The sequence below is a fragment of the Copadichromis virginalis genome, linkage group LG17 (assembly GCF_057382275.1).
Source record: "Copadichromis virginalis isolate Kocher_CV1m ecotype Utaka linkage group LG17, C_Virginalis_male_GT1.1, whole genome shotgun sequence".
Classification (NCBI taxonomy): Eukaryota; Metazoa; Chordata; class Actinopteri; order Cichliformes; family Cichlidae; genus Copadichromis; species Copadichromis virginalis.
Window position 1 is genome coordinate 12,760,135 of NC_140634.1, and position 18,525 is coordinate 12,778,659.

The 18,525-nt window shown below is 42.2% G+C and overlaps 2 protein-coding genes across 3 annotated transcripts in view; one reads left to right on the plus strand and one right to left on the minus strand.

Annotated features, from left to right (window-relative positions):
* Window positions 1-586: 586 nt before the first annotated feature.
* LOC146689068 (leukocyte elastase inhibitor-like) lies at window positions 587-6,126 on the minus strand. Of its 2 annotated transcripts, none has more exons than XM_085437502.1 (7): window positions 5,941-6,126; window positions 5,460-5,648; window positions 1,995-2,132; window positions 1,794-1,911; window positions 1,552-1,694; window positions 1,278-1,445; window positions 587-1,126 (listed from the first exon to the last, which is right to left on the minus strand). In XM_085437502.1, exons 1-7 carry the CDS (start codon window positions 6,073-6,075, stop codon window positions 719-721), a joined length of 1,299 nt encoding a protein of 432 aa, XP_085293628.1. In that variant the 5' UTR covers window positions 6,076-6,126; the 3' UTR covers window positions 587-718. The 2 variants fall into 2 exon arrangements, with proteins under 2 accessions (XP_085293628.1, XP_085293629.1); XM_085437503.1 differs by lacking the exon at window positions 5,941-6,126 and adding an exon at window positions 5,831-5,929.
* Window positions 6,127-11,586: 5,460 nt separating this feature from the next.
* The window catches only part of mylk4b (myosin light chain kinase family, member 4b), a 54,127-nt gene continuing 47,188 nt past the window's right edge, over window positions 11,587-18,525 (plus strand). The window contains exon 1 of the mRNA XM_085436490.1: window positions 11,587-11,956. The gene's annotated coding sequence lies outside the window, so the exon portion shown is untranslated. The remainder of the gene's footprint in view (window positions 11,957-18,525) is intronic.

Sequence of the window (18,525 nt, forward strand, 5' to 3'; positions counted from 1 at the left end):
TAATCTATATCACATATCGAGACTTCAACAAGGAGTCTGAGGCATAAAGAGCTAAAAACACCAGGACCTGACACGGTCCACACCTTTTAGCTAAAGAGCCACTCAATGATGGACACTCAGCAAAAACAAATGGGCTTTTAGGGACAAAAATGGGTGACTAGAAAGTCATAAGGTTTATGATTTTCAGCAGAAATGCTGTGAGCAACAAAAATATGAAAAAGGTTTTCTGGTCTAAGGGACAACACAGACAATTCTGTTCACTTTACAAGTAGTTTTAATCCCATACTGATCTTTAGTGTATTCTATAGTATTCTTGTAGTAAAAAAAGTAAAACAAGAGCCAGACTTGTGACTTGTTTGAGAAGCAGAGTGCATCAGTGTTTTTATAAATAAAGAACTGTGTGCAACTGAGAAGCTGTGTCGATGCAATCTGTGCCACAATACCATTCTGTTCAAAATAAACTAATAAAAGACTGGACCGATTAAAAGCCTTAATTTCTACATTCATTTCTACAGCCACTGTTTCCAATATTAACCCCCCCCCCCCCCCCCCCCACAAAAACCCAACGTAATTAAGAATGACTTAATGTAAAATAATCAAACTTTATTCACGAATAAAGCAAAAATACAATTTCTTAATTAACGCAACATCACAAAATAAAGGCTTCATTTATACTGTTTTTAAGATGTTTTATTTTAATTTGAACCATCCTTTTCCTCTACTGAGGAGATGAGAATCTGCCAAAGAACAGGATGGACTTGGTCTTATTGTGTCTGATAAAGAAGAGGAAGGGGTGATCTGCTCTGAAGTGTTCCTCCCTCAACATGCAGAATGCTACCATTCCAGCTGTGGCTGCAGCGGCCTCTGTGCCCTCCTCGTTCACCTCCACAAAGGCCTTGTGGGCCACCGTAGACAGGAAGAGCCCCCCTTCACCGTTCATGCCAGACAGGTCAGCGCTTCCTGCACAGAACACGTTCTTCATACCCAGTTTAGCCAGAGGATCATTCAGCTCGTAGTCTTCCTCCAGCTTGAACTTTGGTAGGTGAAGGACAACTTCTGAATCAACATCCATGTTTTTCCTGTCGGTCCATTCATTCAGCCTCTCCTGTGTTAGCTCCTTCTCCAGCTGGAACACAGTTAATACATTTTATGGCATCTTTGTTGTTTAATTTTAACATTGTAAACATCACCTGAGAGCTACTCTATAGTCATAAAACTTTGATAATAAAGCAAAACGCTGACTTTTCTTTATAGGTATTTATTACTAAGTTCTTTACCTTCAGCAGAGGGTCTGAGCCGTCTGAGGACTCTGCAGGCAGAAGAACAAACATGCTGAGCTCCTCATTCACGTAGGGCAACTCCAGGATCTGCAGACCATGGTCATGAATGTAGTTGTAGGGAAGCTTCTTCATCTGGTACATCATCTGGACTGGTACGGTCTCATTCTGACAAACAGCAAACACAAGAAATCCATCTTACTTGAGTTAAATTGCTTTCTCTGTTTAAACTGTATGTCCCCATACTTAAAACAGGATTACATTTAATTTTTACCTGTTTGACTTTAAAGGGCATCTCTTTGGTGTTTGCCTCATCAAATGGGTTCCTCCAGTTGCCCTTGAAGTAGATCGCATTGACCAGAGCCAGTCTGGTATTTGAGCGTACTGTTCCTGGCTTCAGAAGGTCTTTTATCTTATCTGACAGGAAATACAGAAACAACAATATTTCATTATAATCCACAGAGGATGCTAAAATGATTCCCTGCTGTTCAGGCTGTGGAAGATGCACATTCTCACTTTCTGTCTGCTGCTCGACCCAGCTGTTGATCTCTGCTCTGCACGCCTCTGGAGCTCCGATGAAGTCCACAGTCTTCAGGTCTGCCTGGTAGTACTTCTGTGTGGCGTCAAGGAAGTCCTGCAGAGAGCAGACATCTGTTTATTAATCCAGTCTTTGTAATGAAGAACTTTATGAAGAGAATCATTGATGTGGACACTCACTGGGAGGAAGTGGGCAGTGTTTTCTCCATAAAGACGGTTGGCTAGTTTCAGGATGTAGGATGCAGATGGTGAGTTGATGTCAGCGTTCAGTTTCTGGAAGTCTGCATGGACGCCTTCACCTGAGCTGAATGAGAGGGCCTGTGTGGCATTGAAGACAGAGACTGAAAGGATGTGACACTGAGCCTGAGCGACCCTAATGTAACAATTTATGGTCCAAAGGTAGAAACTGGACAACTTTATTCTTTCAGCATCAGGTTTAATAATAAGCCTTATTGTGAAACTGTTATATGCTGTTAATATATTTAATATTTATTTTTCATGTCTATAGGAGGCTATTATGATGTGTTATGCTAGACTTTATTATTCATGTGCTTGACCACTGTCCCAGTTTCCAAAAATTCTTATTGCAGCTAAATTTTTGTGGTTTAGCTGCAGGGGAGGGGTGGAGCAGTGGGTTCAGGATGTGGTGTCAGGAGAGGCTGACTCACACACCTGACCATCATCAAATCATGTCTCTCCTTTTAAGGATGTTGCTGGGACCGGAGTAGGAAGCCATGTGGAGTGCTGAAAGGAGAAGGCATCTGAAAAGCTGCGCGAACGAAGTAGGTAAAAAAAAAAACCCATGTCAAAAAAACACCTATAAACGTTCAACACCTTTGCCGGGGCAGGCCCGGGAAATGGCCTAGCTTGCAGCTATGCAGCGGGAGAATGCTTCAGTGTTTCACCGCCAGTTGGAACAGCTGTAGGACCAGACGAGCATCTGAATATAGTCGAGCATCAGGTCGCTCGGGCTGGCTATTTGCCGACACATCTGCCGCTCCCAGCTGTGTCCCACTACCATACGGGAAAGGGAGATGGCCCCCATGCCTTCCTGGAGGTCTTTTGGGCCACAGCGGAAGCGTCCCATTGGCTGGAGGAGTTCTTCACCACCATGGCCCACCGCCACGGAGCTGCGAGAGGCATTAACCTGCTTGCCTCTGCTTTTTCTCCACAGGTCCTGGTGGCTACACACCCTCTCCTTGATCTGAGAGGGGTATACAGCGTACCAGTAAGGTGTCAAGGGGGTATACACCAGGCCTTGGTGGACATGGGCTGCACGCAGACCCTGGTTCACCAAACACTGATTCGAACCAGGGAATTGTTGGAGGCAGAGTGGGTGGAGCTTAGCTGTGTGCATGGGGACATACATGAACATCCCATAGTGCAGCTGCAAATTAAATACAAGGGCAAAACACATAGAGTAAAGGCTGGAGTTAACCCACAGCTGACACATCCCTTAATTCTGGGGACAGATTGGCCGGGGTATAATAACCTGCAGCGTCTGTGCTGTGCTAAGTGGTGATGCGGGGGTCGTGTGGCGCTGCCGGCTTGAGTTATTCACTCCTGGAAGAGTTTCTGCCGGAGCAGTCTTGGAAGGACACCCTGCGCTCAGCCTTCAACCAAGTGATAAAAATTAACGTTCACATGGTGCACCTTGAAAAAACATTTTATTTAACCAAAATAAAAACAGAAACAAGACTTTTGAAAGAAGAATGAGAAAACTGGGATACAGAAAGATGAGGGAACCCTAAAATCGGTCACATTAGCTCAGCGTGAGGGAAAGAATCTCAACTCGCAATAGTCAAAGGAGCTTGCAAAGAAAAGCGTCTGGACTTCTTTAAGTTGACCTTAGAACTGAAGAAGCTTCTCAGATGAGAGGTGAAACGTCTTCAAGTAACTTAAAGAAGTCCAGACGCTTTTCTTTGCAAGCTCCTTTGACTACGATGACCTGGATGACTGAGAACCTTCACAGACATATCAACTCGCAATAATTTCTATTGTGAGTTTTAGATTTTCTTAATGTACGAGCTGTGATCAGCTGATCCGGGCTCCTGTTGCCCTGAGGTTTACTGCTCGTTGTGGATTTACACAACCAAATTCAACAACATGTCAGCAGAAGTTGTGCTGGCTGACTTCCATCCTCTACACTGGCAGTACACTGTTTATGTTGTCTTTATACTAGACAGTAAAAAACTGGAATGAAGGAGGAATTCAGTTAATGCTGTACTGCAATCTAACCTGTTTATCCTGCACTAAACTGCAGAGCCTTGTAATGTAGTCTTTAAATAACACAGGTCGTCTACCTCAGTTTGATTAGCGGCACAATATCATCAAAACAAAACAGCTAGCTCTCTTTCTGTTCTCCCTCTGTGAAATTCAGCAGCTGGACCTTTAGGTAACAACACACTGTGAGACAAACTCCACACAAACAGTTTGTGTGCTTGCTGGTATTTATTGAGCTGATAGAAACCTTGCCTTTAAGACTACCTGCCACTCAAAAAACATCACTCCCTTTATGCTTGCTCCTTTCCAGTATTGCTAGCTAGATGGTGAAGTACCACAACCACAACTTATGCAGATCTGCTCTCATTCCACAGTTATGGCCAAATAAATAAATAAATAAAAACATAGATAAACAAAAAACACTGACCCATTTTACCCTCTCAGGCTCAAATTAAGTTTTTGTTGCTAATGCACAAAAGAATACCTGCAGTGGTATTTCTGAGTAAAAAAAACCCTCATAAAATATGTATGTGGGGTAATCAGATTGTTAGCTTTTAACTGTTGCAAATCTGCAACGCCTGCCTTGAGAGGGTTAACCACTGAGTAAGGCACTTTTGAAGCTTCTATCTATTTTAATGCGACATCAGAATCAGAATACTTTATTAATCCCAAAGGAAATTATGGGTTACAGCAGGCAGCACGCTAATGGCCCTTGGTGATTGACGTACACAAATATGTACATCAATCTTTCAAGATTTGTATCCATGTACTCCATTCTATTCGGGGAGTACTTCAATGCAGAAAGAGTCTCTAAAAATAACCCATGATTTGTTTGTGCTGTTGTTACACACATTAGTCTTATCTGGAAGTTAATCATCTTCTTTGCAGTTTTTTTTTAAATTGAGGTTTCTAATCCAAATTGTGAAACTGATACTAATATCATTCATTCATTAGCCTGCTGCCTGTCACACTGGAGATTAAACTGTATTAGATGAAACTCTCCCAGTATAAAAGTCATTATTCTATGTAAAGGACAAGCGAGGATTTATAACTATGGATTAAAGCTGTCAAAACCAAACTGTTTTTTTAAACTGAAATTAATGTTCACCTGCTAGTTTTTCTTTTACAGTGTTCTGTTTTTTAAGCAAACAATAGATATCTTGTTGAGAGGCGTTTATTGAGGTCAAAGTCCAGATGCTGTTTCAGTGCCTCTCCCAGGACACACCTTTCAGTTTATGGTTAGGCGGGTATTTGGGCCAATACTGATAGACTAAGTGCAAAAGTCACAAGCTATATATATATATATATATATATATATTTTTTTTTTTTTTTTTAAACTCTCATAATGTATCACTACTTTATTTAGGACTACTAAAAGTTGTGCAAAAATGCAGTGCAGGGAACAAGTGACAGTGAGCTGACCTGAGCCATCTGAGCTGCAGTGTCTCCTTTAGCTCCCAGGTAGACCATGGCCAGGGCTGAGCTGATGCTCAGAGGAGAGATAAAGATGTTCCCGGCAGAGTTTGCCTGGCTCAGAGTGCGGAACAGCTCCAAGGCAAAGACTGTGTTTGAGCTGCTGACGGCGGACATGGCTGACGACGTACGGTTTTCCTGTAAAGTGCAACAAAACTAAAAATAAATAATGCACTATACGCATTTTGTCATGTAACACAATCCGCAATGCATATGAACCTTTACATTTTAAACACCCTAAACCGTCACTACAGAAACATAGAGCAAATTCAAAAAGCAGCTGAATGTAAAACACGGGATAAAAGTATAAGGCAAGTTACCGGGATTTAAACCGTCACACGTCAACTTTAGCAGGCGTAAATACGCATCTCAAATACAGCTCGTCGCTCGATGTGCGTTGTTACGAAAGCAGAAGTTGTTTTTACATTACCGGATGTTCCTGCGGCTGAAGTACGGTTTGCTCGCACAAAAACAGGGAAAGTGAAAGCAAAACGTAAAGGAAGGCAAAATGTCCCCAAAATATCCTAGAAACGGTGAGGGGATCCGCAGGCTGACCGCTGCTCATTTATACAGAGCGCACAGCGTGGTGTGACAGGACAGGCTTCAGTGTGGGTGGGTGGAACGCGTGAATGGGCGATAAGTCACTGACGGTGACAAAACACGGTATTATACTGAGGAAGAAACAAAAATGCAGTTGGACAGAGCTGTGGACGTGTTTGTACAACCTGTAGAACACCACACTGTGCTGTCGGCACCACACAAAACTCCCATCCACGTTTTTCACGTGTGTTTATTTAATATATGGGTTTTTTTTATACTGTTCAAAGATTACGTGGTGAGCTTACCAAGACAAAACCCCACCGATCTACCTGAGTGGCAACTAGCGTAACTCTTGCTGACAAAGCAGAGTTCACTTTTTTTAATGTAAATCTGTGTAATGTCTTCAAACTATGGTCTAAACCAGAATCAGGCAAACAAACAATCCAATCAGGCCCATTGGACGAAGTTTCTGTTTTTCTTTCTATTATAGAAATTACTGCGTGATTATTGCAACTATAGGTAAAAGAAGAAAAAACTCACAGGGCAGTCTGGACAATGAGCTACCAGAACTTTTTCTGCAGTTTTACACATTTATTTCTTACAATTTAAAACCAACGAATCATGCAGATTTCTTTCATTTAGTGCTGCAGCATTTCTTTGTCAAGTACAAAACAACATACAGATTTAATTGCACCTTTTTCTTATATTAGGATATCGCCAGGATTAAATGTGGAAATAAACTTCTGTACAGTAACAGAAAGGACACTTTTACTGGTCTGGCCCACTAAGATCAAAGTGGGCTGTATATGGCCAACGATGTAAAAAGAGTCTGACACCCCTGGTTTAGTCTTATATACACTGCGAGGTAGATTTTCAGCTTGGTGGAGAATACAATGTTATTTCACAATATTTTAGTATCAGAATTATCCTTGAAAATCTCCCTCTGCATCATAGAAACACTGGGAATCAGACAGGACGCAATAACCAGTCTTTTGTCCCGATTGGGGAAAAACATTCATGCTTAATGAAGCTTAATTTCAACTAGCTAATATGGGAAGAATGTGAGTAGGACCCATGGCTCTTACCACTATCCAGGATATTTCACAATATCTTTTCCTTATCTTTTTTCACTTGTACGCTTACATCATTCAGGCTAAGCAATCACGAGCTGGTGGTCATAAAGTCAGGCTTACCCATTCCAGTTATGAGCACATTCATGTGAGAGGGAAGGTGTTACTAATCACAAATATGGACTAGGTGAACTGGCAGCACAAGAGAGTATTTTATAAAATAAGGGCAAACTATAATGCTACAGCCAAAACAAGTCATTTACTAATCTGGAGGTTGATGCTCCAATCTGTGGCTGTTCCAGTCTGTGTACCAAAGTATCCTTGGGAAAGATATTGAACCTTGAGTTACTCTTGATGTGTTAATCAGTGTGTAAATGTGTGGGAATGTAAGATAGAAAGCACATTAAAATGAAATACAAGTATAAATTTGTAGCTTAAACCAGTAAGTGTGGGTACTTGTAAATTATATTCAATGACAACAAGTAAAAGGTTAAGTTTCCCTGTTTTACTGTTATATTACTATCAAGACATGTAGAATGATGAAATGGCTTTAAATTGCTTGTGGCCAGAAGAAGAAGGAGAAATCTAAATATATTTCTTAATTATGCTCATTTCATTGAGAATGAAAAAGAGTTTAAACAACCTCCACGAACTTTAAACCTTTATCCTGTTCACACCCTGATGTCAGAGGGGCTTTCTGGGAATGGTGACAATATTTCCCAGAGAAGTGACGAATCAGTAGTACTTTTGTGGGATTGCCATTATCTTTATCGTAGGTATAAAAAATAAATAAAGACATGTTAAAGAAAACGTTCATGGTACAGCTAGCTGCGGATTAAGTAGACCTTTAAATGAGTATTTTAATTGGTATCTATCCAGAATGGGTGTGGTTGGTCTGCTGGAAAGTGAATCATGTTTTAACGTGTCTTAACTTTGAGTTTGCACAATTTGGTAGTGTGGTCAATTCTGTATTGTACTGTGAATACACAGGAACAATAACTCCTATACCCAGCAGCTTTCCAAAGCTAATGCATGACTGTTTGTTTCCTCTATCTTTGTTTCTTTTTTCGGTACAAACGTGCGAAATCTCTGTTAATAAAAAGCCAGTTTGTGGGTACGGGATGTGGTTCTTGGCTCAGCTCAGCTGTGGGAGGAGAAACAGGGTAGGTGGTTTAGGGTGCAGTGCTAGGGGAGGCTGTGCAGAACACATATTGTACATATCAGTCTCTCTTTATGCAGAAGCAGTAGGTTAGCTGGCGGTCACTGAGCATTGTACAAAAGATAAACAGCAGAGCACTTGTAGGTACCTCCTAGGATGTTTAAATGCAGAATGGATGGAAGAATCTTCAGCTTTCAGGCCCCTCTTCTATGGAACCAGCTCTCAGTTTGGATTCAGAAGACAGACACCTTCTCTACTTTTAAGATTTGCCTTAAAACTTGTCATTTTGACAAAGCTCATTCACCTCTTTTCACTCCCTATCATTAGGCATTTTGAATCGCTGGCTCTCCTACACATTGTGTCCAATGTCCTATCTTCCTCCCCTCGCTCCCAACTGGTCAGACCAGATGGCTGCACCCTCTGAGCCTGGTCCTGCCGCAGGTTTCTTCCTGTTAAATGGGAGTTTTTCCCTCCCACTGTTGCAAGTACTTGATCAAAGGGGCTTGTGTGATTGTTGGGGATTTCTCTGTATTATTGTAGGGTCGTTACCTTGCAATATAAAGTGCTTTGAGGCAACTACCAATGTAATTGACCTTTAGTAACCTTTGCTGATGATGTGGTTATTTTACTTTCTCTGGTGTGCAGATTCAGTAGTGGACGGTACATTCAGTACATTAACTGCATTTACGATATTTAAATAATGTCTTGTAATCACTAATTACAGTCCAAATATGTGGTATACAGCATATAAGTAAAGATTCATTAAGTACATAGTACTACTTACTCAGATGTGAAAACTACCACTCTTTTTTAGTGTAAATATTTATTTAAGTTTGGTTTTCAGGATTCCAGATAGAGGGGGTTTGAAGTTGCAAAGCGTTAAATGTGAAGTTTACCTCACAAAAAACGTGCCTTTCTGAAAGCTGTCTGTGTGTACTGTATTGACTCCAGTGAAACTAAATGAAGCTCTTACTTTTGTCTTTATGTCACAGTACAACTTTTTGTATCACCTGCAATGGCTAATTATTATTATTTTTAATAAACAGTATGCGTAGGCAGGTAGGATGGAGCAGAGGTCACACAGGTGTGGCTGTGTGATTCACTGTGTAGAGTGACTTACACAAAGGCTCACTGTATGCTAAAGCTTTGTTAGCCACAGACACATGATAAACCAGAGGTGTGGACTCGAGTCACATGACTTGGACTCGAGTCAGACTCGAGTCATTAATTTTATGACTTTAGACTTGACTTGAAAAAATGTTGTAAGACTTGTGACCTGACTTGGACTTTTACACCAATGACCTGGGACTTGAATTGGACTTGAACCGGTTTACTTAAAAAGACTTGATATTTCACCCCAAATATAAAATGTAACATGCATATTATATAGAGATTGAAAATGTGATGTCATTCTGGGGTAGAACCACAAAGGATTCTGGGAACTCGTGGCAAGAGGTACTAGCGCACGCAGGCTTTTAATTGAAATCAGTTATACAGCGATAAAAAGAAACACAAAAAATGTCAAGAAGCTGTTGTATTATTAACTGCAATAGCCGGTCACATGACAGCCACGGGAAGCCGACAGGTAAAGAAATCGGTTGTTATCAGATTACGTCGTTGAAGAGAAATTGTTCGAGCCATGTTTCCGAAGTAACAAAGAGGCGACGGATGGCCTGGATCGCAGCCATTCAAAGACCAAATATAACGTCCCAGAACACTCCAGCTCACAGGTTAGTCTGCTCCAAGCATTTCCACAAAGGTCAGTCTGCTGTAGTAGTTAATGCGTCATTTTCATAACATAATTGGTGATATAGGTTACAAGCAAGTCTGGCGCTGAACAGAAATTGTCGCGCTATGCTCCTTTATTTATTGTGCATAAATAGTGAATTGTCCTGACACAATATTGTGTTTCGCTTCTGTTATTATGGTACATTGACAAAAACATACTTTTATTCACAGGATAAAACAGTTGTTTTGTATCACTAATTGCCCAGTACGATTACAGCATACAATATTATTGTCACTGCTACATTTCTGTAATGCGTACCAGAAATTATTTCCACTACTAATTAATTACCATTGAGCTCAAAGGTCCTATTAATAAACGGTTAACGAATGTGTATTTATGACGACACTTTGTGAGACTGGTAAACTTATGATACGTACGATGGTCTTTCGTTCTACACGGTGCATTTCAAGGTCCTGTACCCATCCGTCGGTAAACTGTACCTGGGCTTGTTGCAGTGACCTGAAGTTACTAAACTTCATGAGTGTGTGCACTCACTCCAAGAACCGTATAATTATAAATATGCATATAAATATGCTAAGATGAGATAGCTGACTTCATCTAACTAGCAAATGTTGTCCAGGCTACGTTGGTGATACAGTTTTTTTTAATATGTATGATATTTTTGTCATGCGATTTTAAAGCCGGTCCTACAACCGCATCCAAGAATAACATGCAGCTTATCTCAGAACTGTCGGTGAAAACTATTCTTGGAGCTAGGTTTAATTGAGCTGCATTTTAAAGAGGTGCAATTTCACAATTTGTGTATATTTTCTAAGTTCACTATTTTGTCATGTGTTGAGAAAAACACAGATTAAAAAATTACATGGTCTAATATTTACATTTAGCATAACTGCAACATGCTTTTTTCATTTTTTTTTTAAAGACTCGAAAGGACTTGAAATTCAAAGTTTCAGACTTGTGACTTGACTCGGACTTTTACACCAGTGACTTGAGACTCGACTCTGACTTGCCTGACATTACTTGAGACTTGACTTGAGACTTGAGGATAAAGACTTGAGACTTACTTGAGACTTGCAAAACAATGACTTGGTCCCACCTCTGGTAAGTAATAAGGCCACACATGTGGTCCACATAATTTACATGCCAAATAAGGGTAAAACCTGACCAGCAGTTTGTTTTGCTGGGATCTGTATTCGTCTGTTTTGCTCATTGAAATGTGTTACGATCGAGAGTAGGAGCTAGCTTAGCTCGCCACATCCTAGAGTAGCTGTTAGCTTTGTTGTTTTCTAAACTTAAGGCACCCTCTTGTAACAAAAGTACACCACGGCTCCTGTATATTTGAGTTAATGTGTTCGCAGAGACAGTTTGATATGTTGTCACTGTTATTGTCTAAAGTTAGTGTAATAACCTATAATAATTCTGATCGCTCTGCAATGTTGATGTGGAGATTTCCACTACACAGATACGCCATTAGTATATGGTACAATACTGGAATGTTTGCTTTATCAAACGATGTGTGAAAAAAAGTGTGATTTATAGCTCTTAGTAATAAACAACAGAGATGACTGTTTAGATTTTTGTTTATACTATTATTATACTATTTTAGTTTATTCTGATTTTGGGCTTTGGGAATGTGAGACAGAGATGTTAAGAAGTTTTTGCAACCTGTTGTGAACACATGAATGTGTTTAAATAAAGATCTGGCAGAAGCGAGAGAGGAAACACACTACCTGTCGTCCATCTCATAATTTATCTGTTTTTTTCAGAACCAGACATAATCTGTCAGCCGCCCTCTTGCTTGGGGTGTGTTACACACAGACTACCAAAATAAAACAGGACGACAGGCACAGACGTACAGACTTGATACTAAACAGAGGGATGAACCATGGGACAGGAGAAACAGCACAGAGTAGTAACACGGATACTGGTAAGGCACATTGACTGAAACTAGAAAAACAAAAATAACCTCAAAAGAACTAAAACCATGAATAACAATGATTTAAAATTATAATTAAACACAAAGCACTGGGTCAGCAACCCAGGGCCCCCAATATTGCAGCCCATTCTTTTTTAGGCACAGGTGTCGAATCCAGGCCTCCAGGGCCGGTGTCCTGCCGGTTTTAGATGTGTCCTTGATCCAAGAAAGCTGATTTAAATGGCTAAATTACCTCCTCAACGGCTGTGTCCCAATTCAGGGTCTGCACGCTTGAAGTACGCGCACTACGCGTACTACGTACGGTGCGTACTATAAGTACGAGAAGTGCGGAAGTGAGAGGCTTGTGAAATGGGACGGTCTAGTCTTTGTCGCGCTGTTCAGGTTGCCTAGCAACCACGATACTAACCACGAGAAACGTTTCATACAGCTTTGTTTGACATAAATGAAGGAGAAAAAAATGGTTTTTTTGGTCATTAATTTTTGTCATGACATCACTTTGATTAGTTGAGTATCTGAGGCTGAGACCACGGGACTGTAAAACATGATTGTTGGGCTTTATTTCTGTGCTGAACAGTCATTTAAGATTCGTTAGTAAATAACAATTAGCTAATGTTGTTCATGAGACTAAAATCATCTCAATGTGGTAATGTAAATATAATATGGCCAATATTATAGTATTGTCAGATTATTATGAGATATATCTATCTATCCATATCTCTCTCTCTCTATATATATATATATATATATATATATATTCTTCTCGCTTCTTTCCCTGCGGGCGGTTTATCCTTCAAGCTCGGGTCCTCTACCAGAGGCCTGGGAGCTTGAGGGTCCTGCGCAGTATCTTAGCTGTTCCCAGGACTGCGCTCTTCTGGACAGAGATCTCCGATGTTGTTCCCGGGATCTGCTGGAGCCACTCGCCTAGATTGGGAGTCACCGCACCTAGTGCTCCGATTACCACGGGGACCACCGTTACCTTCACCCTCCACATCCTCTCGAGCTCTTCTCTGAGCCCTTGGTATTTCTCCAGCTTCTCGTGTTCCTTCTTCCTGATATTGCTGTCATTCAGTACCGCTACATCGATCACTACGGCCGCCTTCTTCTGTTTGTCTACCACCACTATGTCCGGTTGGTTAGCCACCACCATTTTGTCCGTCTGTATCTGGAAGTCCCACAGGATCGTAGCTCGGTCATTCTCCACCACCCTTGGGGGCATCTCCCATTTTGACCTCGGGACTTCCAGGTTGTACTCAGCACAGATGTTCCTGTACACTATGCCGGCCACTTGGTTATGGCGTTCCATGTATGCCTTGCCTGCTAGCATCTTGCACCCTGCTGTTATGTGCTGGATTGTCTCTGGGGCATCTTTACACAGCCTGCACCTGGGGTCTTGCCTGGTGTGATAGACCCCAGCCTCTATGGATCTTGTGCTCAGAGCTTGTTCTTGTGCTGCCATGATTAGTGCCTCTGTGCTGTCTTTCAGTCCAGCTTTGTCCAGCCACTGGTAGGATTTCTGGATATCAGCCACCTCCTCTATCTGCCGGTGGTACATACCATGCAGGGGCCTGTCCTTCCATGATGGTTCCTCGTCTCCCTCCTCTTTCTTGGGTTTCTGCTGCCTGAGGTATTCACTGAGCACTCGGTCAGTTGGGGCCATCTTCCCAATGTATTCTTGGATGTTCCTTGTCTCATCCTGGACTGTGGTGCTGACACTCACCAGTCCCCGGCCCCCTTCCTTCCGCTTAGCGTACAGCCTCAGGGTGCTGGACTTGGGGTGAAACCCTCCATGCATGGTAAGGAGCTTTCTTGTCTTGATGTCAGTGGCTTCTATCTCCTCCTTTGGCCAGCCTATTACCCCAGCAGGGTACCTGATCACGGGCAGGGCGTACGTGTTGATGGCCCGGATCTTGTTCTTACCATTCAGCTGACTCCTCAGGACTTGCCTGACCCTCTGCAGGTACTTGGTGGTTGCAGCTTTTCTAGCGGCCTCTTCATGGTTCCCATTCGCCTGTGGGATCCCCAGGTACTTGTAACTGTCCTCTATGTCTGCAATGTTGCCTTCTGGTAGTTCAATCCCCTCAGTTCTGACTACCTTCCCTCTCTTTGTTACCATCCGGCTACACTTCTCCAGTCCGAACGACATTCCAATGTCATTGCTGTATAGCCTGGTAGTGTGGATCAGTGAATCGATGTCTCGTTCACTCTTGGCATACAGCTTGATGTCATCCATGTACAGGAGGTGGCTGACAACTGCTCCGTTCCTTAGTCGGTATCCGTAGCCAGCCTTGTTAATGATCTCACTGAGGGGGTTCAGGCCTATGCAGAACAGCAGTGGGGACAGAGCATCTCCTTGGTAGATCCCGCACTTGATGGTGACTTGTGCTATGGGCTTGGAGTTGGCCTCTAGTGTTGTACGCCACATCCCCATTGAGTTCCTGATGAAGGCTCTTAGGGTCCCATTGATCTTGTACAATTCTAGGCATTCCAGTATCCAGCTGTGGGGCATTGAGTCATAGGCCTTCTTGTAATCAATCCAGGCAGTGCACAGGTTGGTCAGTCTGGTCTTGCAGTCTCGGCTGATTGTTCTGTCTACCAGTAGCTGGTGTTTTGCGCCTCTGGTATTCTTGCCAATTCCTTTCTGTGTCCCGCTCATGTATTGACCCATGTGCCTGTTCATCTTAGCCGATATGATGCCTGACAGGAGTTTCCATGTAGTACTGAGGCAGGTTATTGGTCGGTAGTTGGAGGGGACCGGTCCCTTCTTGGGGTCCTTGGGGATCAGGACCGTCCGGCCTTCAGTTAGCCATTCCGGGTGTCTCTCGTTAACTAGCAGCTGGTTCATTTGTGCTGCCAGACGCTCGTGGAGTGCAGTCAGCTTCTTCAGCCAGTAGGCGTGAACCATGTCGGGCCCTGGTGCTGTCCGACTCTTCATACTGGAGACCCTTTCTTGGATATCTGCCACTGTGATGGTTACTGGACCCTGTTCAGGGAGGTCGCTGTGGTCTGCCCTCAGATCCTCTAGCCACTGAGCATTGCCGTTATGGGTTGCATCCTTCTCCCATATGCTCTTCCAGTATTGCTCCGTCTCCAGCCTTGGTGGTGCTGTTCTCTTATTGTTCCCTTGCCACTGAGAGTACACCTTTGCTGGTTCTGTGGAGAACAGCTGGTTTATTCTCCTGCCTTCTATCTCTCTGGTGTACCTCCTCAAGCGGCTGGCCAAGGCTGTGAGTCTTTGCTTGGCAGTTTCCAAGGCCTCAGGTATGGACAGCTTGCTGTATTTCTTAGGCACCTTATTTGTCGCACCTTTCTGCAACTCCGTTAGTTGGCTAACCTCCCTCCGTGCTACTTTGATCTTGCCCTCTAGCCTCCTTCTCCATGGAGGGTACTGCCCCTTGTCACTGTTCAACTTGTAGCCAAGCATCTCACTGATCACTGCTGCCGTATTGTAGATCAGCTTGTTAGTGTCGGTAATCGTGGTTGTAGGTATTGCCCGTAGTGCTGCATTAACATCATCTAGCAGACCTTCTGAGGGTACTTCACGTAATCTTGGTAACCGGCTACGGGGGATCCAGGTTTCAAGCTTGGCCATGATCCTATTTTTCAGGTCAGTTCCTCTCGCACTCAACGATCCTTCTCCTATCGCACTTGGGGCTATGTACCCAATCTCGGGTGGGGGTGATGATATCGCCCCCCTGACCTGGCGTCCTGACTCCTCCTTGCCGTAGCATTTGTGTTGTACCTCGTCAATCTCTAGCTGTGAGAGCAGTCCTTTCTTTCGAATGTTGGAACACTGAGCTACTAGTTGTTTCGCCGTCATTGTGGATGTTGGGTATCAAAGAATCCATAGGTCCCTCATCCTATTCATGTAGCCCCTTCCGCCGGGGTTACTTGCGTAGTAGCATTCCAACAACGCCCTGTTTTCGTCCCTTGCCCACCGATGCCTTCTTGTTCCAGTAGCCCACTTTTCGTCAGGGTGCCCTGGTTCCTCAACACCTGACGCGGACCTTGTTGATCCGGGCGACGTCCGAGCCGGCATGCCTTCATATTTATCTGTCTCGCTCATGTCTGCGGTAGGCTTGCTTAGCATATATATATATATATATATATATATATACATATATGCTTTAAAACCAAGTTAACGCTGAAAGTACAAACATCGCTAATGTCACACAACTTTGCCGACATGTGGCCAACAGTAATGTTTTAATGTTCGTCATTATTAAACATTCGCACATAAATAAGTGACGTCATATTCAGTACTTACTTTTGACACTTCACTCTTCGGCCGCTCCCTTCTGCCGTGTTTTGCGGAAAAATTATCCATACCCACCGCCGCGCTATGAATTGTGGGATATATGGGACCACGAAGCGTGCACCGGACCACGCTTGATATTTGGGGAAATCGACGGCGCATTTGGAGTATGCATTTGAAGTACACTTCGAATTGGGACAGCCGTCGTCGCGTGGCGGTGACGTAATCGCACTTAAAATGCGTACTTCAAGCGTGCAGACCCTGAATTGGGACGCAGACCCTGAATTGGGACACAGCCAAAATGTGTTAAAGTTCTCCAGAAGCCTGTTAATGAACTAATCATTTGATTCAGGTGTGTTGACCCTGGGTGAGATCTAAAACCTGCACAACACCAGCCCTCGAGGCCTGGAGTTTGACACCCCTGGTTTTAGGCATCTCAAGGCCCAGTAAGCAGCAGAAGTATCCTGCAGGTGGCAGTGGATCTGCAGAGGACAGCAGATTACCTGGATACCCAACTGGGTCACCTGCTTGAGGGTGTCTGATGTATCTGATGTCCAAATGTGAAAAAAAAATTGTTTCTTTAATAATCACTTAAACAAAATGATTTATTTAATCTCTTTAATATATGAATGTTTTATCTGATGTTTACATTTTATGTTCAAAGGATTCAAGGATTCAAAGTGTGTATTGTCATGTGTACAAAGAAAAGCATTTCTCTGTACAATGAAATTTTTTCCACACACAGATGCTGGTTAATATATACAAATAGAACTAGAACAGATAAATACAAATAGTATGAATAAATAAATGGAGACAACAAAATTGAAGTAGACAGATGTGTGTGCAAAAGAGCTGTGAGCTTAATATGCTGGTTTGATAAGTAAGATGACCTGATGTGCAAAAAATTATTATTACTGTTAAAATAGGTCAGCTGTTCAAGAGTCTGATAGCAGTGGGGAAGAAGGAGTTGATGAGTCGAGATGTTCTGGATTTCTCCTTCTAAACCTTCGTCGTGAGGGGAGAAGTGTGAACAGTCTGTGTTGGGGGTGTGTGTGGGCTTTGAAGATGGAGGCAGCCTCTAGACTCTGCGATGGTAGATGCTCTGCAGAGAGGGTAGCGGGGTCCTGGTGCTCTCCAGAGTGCAGCTGTAGAACCTGCTGAGGATCTTGGCCGACATACCAAATTTCTTCAGCCTCCTCAGGAAATACAGCCTGGCCAGTGTCCAGGTGAGGACCTTGGTGACGTAGACGCCTAAAGTTGCTTTTTGTCAGGTCACGTCTGTTTCTATTTTTTCTCTTTTTATTGTTTTTTGTTTTCACAATGAGAGGTGGAATAAAAATAACTAGCCTTAGTCAGTTAATTAAAAAAAAGATCTGATGCAGAAATCCTGAAACTTAAGTCTGAATAAACATGTATTCACCACAAGAGGAAGCCAGAGTCACATACTACTGCTTTTGAGGGGGGCTCTTTTGTTTTGTGTTTTTTCTCCATGTTCATTACTGCAGAAACCTGATTAGAGTCTGTGTGTATGATGTAAAGACTGATAAAAACAAACATTTATTCAAAGAGGTAGACTATCCAGAGATTGTTTCAGAAAACACAAAAACTCTACCTCTCCTAACATCCATCTCTGAAGTGTTGTTTTCCTGCACTGGCATTTCTGTTAACAGCAGAATAATCTTTGTGTCCTGTCAGCATGCTCCAGTATCAAAAGGCAGTGCACTATAAAAAAATATTCAACAAAAAAATTCCTTGTAATTTTCTACAATGACATTTTCTGTTTTTCATGTAAGTTCATGGACTTTTCTGTACATGGTAAAATGGAAAATTCTGTAGATTTACAGTATGTCCTTCTTTACTATTTACAGACATTTCCTTTAACTATAAAATGGAAAATTCTATTTACATTACAGGCACTTTCTTTCACTGCAACTCAATAAATATCCTTGTATTCTCTTCAACTCAAAAACTTGACTAAAATATAATGACAGCATGTCATTGACAGCATGTCATTATATTTCATCTAACACATGAACAAAATATATGGGCAGAAATCTGTGCCATCGGAAACTGAATTTGAATAAGTTCAATTCGAATTTGAATTGCTCGGATTGAATCTGAATTGTAACTTGAATAAATGCTTTTACAAACTGAATATGAATTACCCCAATTTGAAATTAAATTTATTGGTTTGAAAATGATCATCACTAAATTGAATTGAATTTTATATTTTGAAAATGAATTCATTTGCTTTGAAACGGTATTTTATCATTTAAAATTTAGCTCTCGAATAATTTCAGATTCACTT

Coding starts and splice junctions, on each gene's coding strand:
- LOC146689068 (XM_085437502.1), bottom strand. CDS start 6,075: ATGAGCAGCGGTCAGCCTGCGGATCCCCTCACCGTTTCTAGGATATTT. Junction 5,649..5,940: donor TTCAGCCGCAGGAACATCCG/GTAATGTAAAAA, acceptor TGCACTTTACAG/GAAAACCGTACGTCGTCAGC. Junction 1,446..1,551: donor TGCCCTTTAAAGTCAAACAG/GTAAAAATTAAA, acceptor GCTGTTTGTCAG/AATGAGACCGTACCAGTCCA.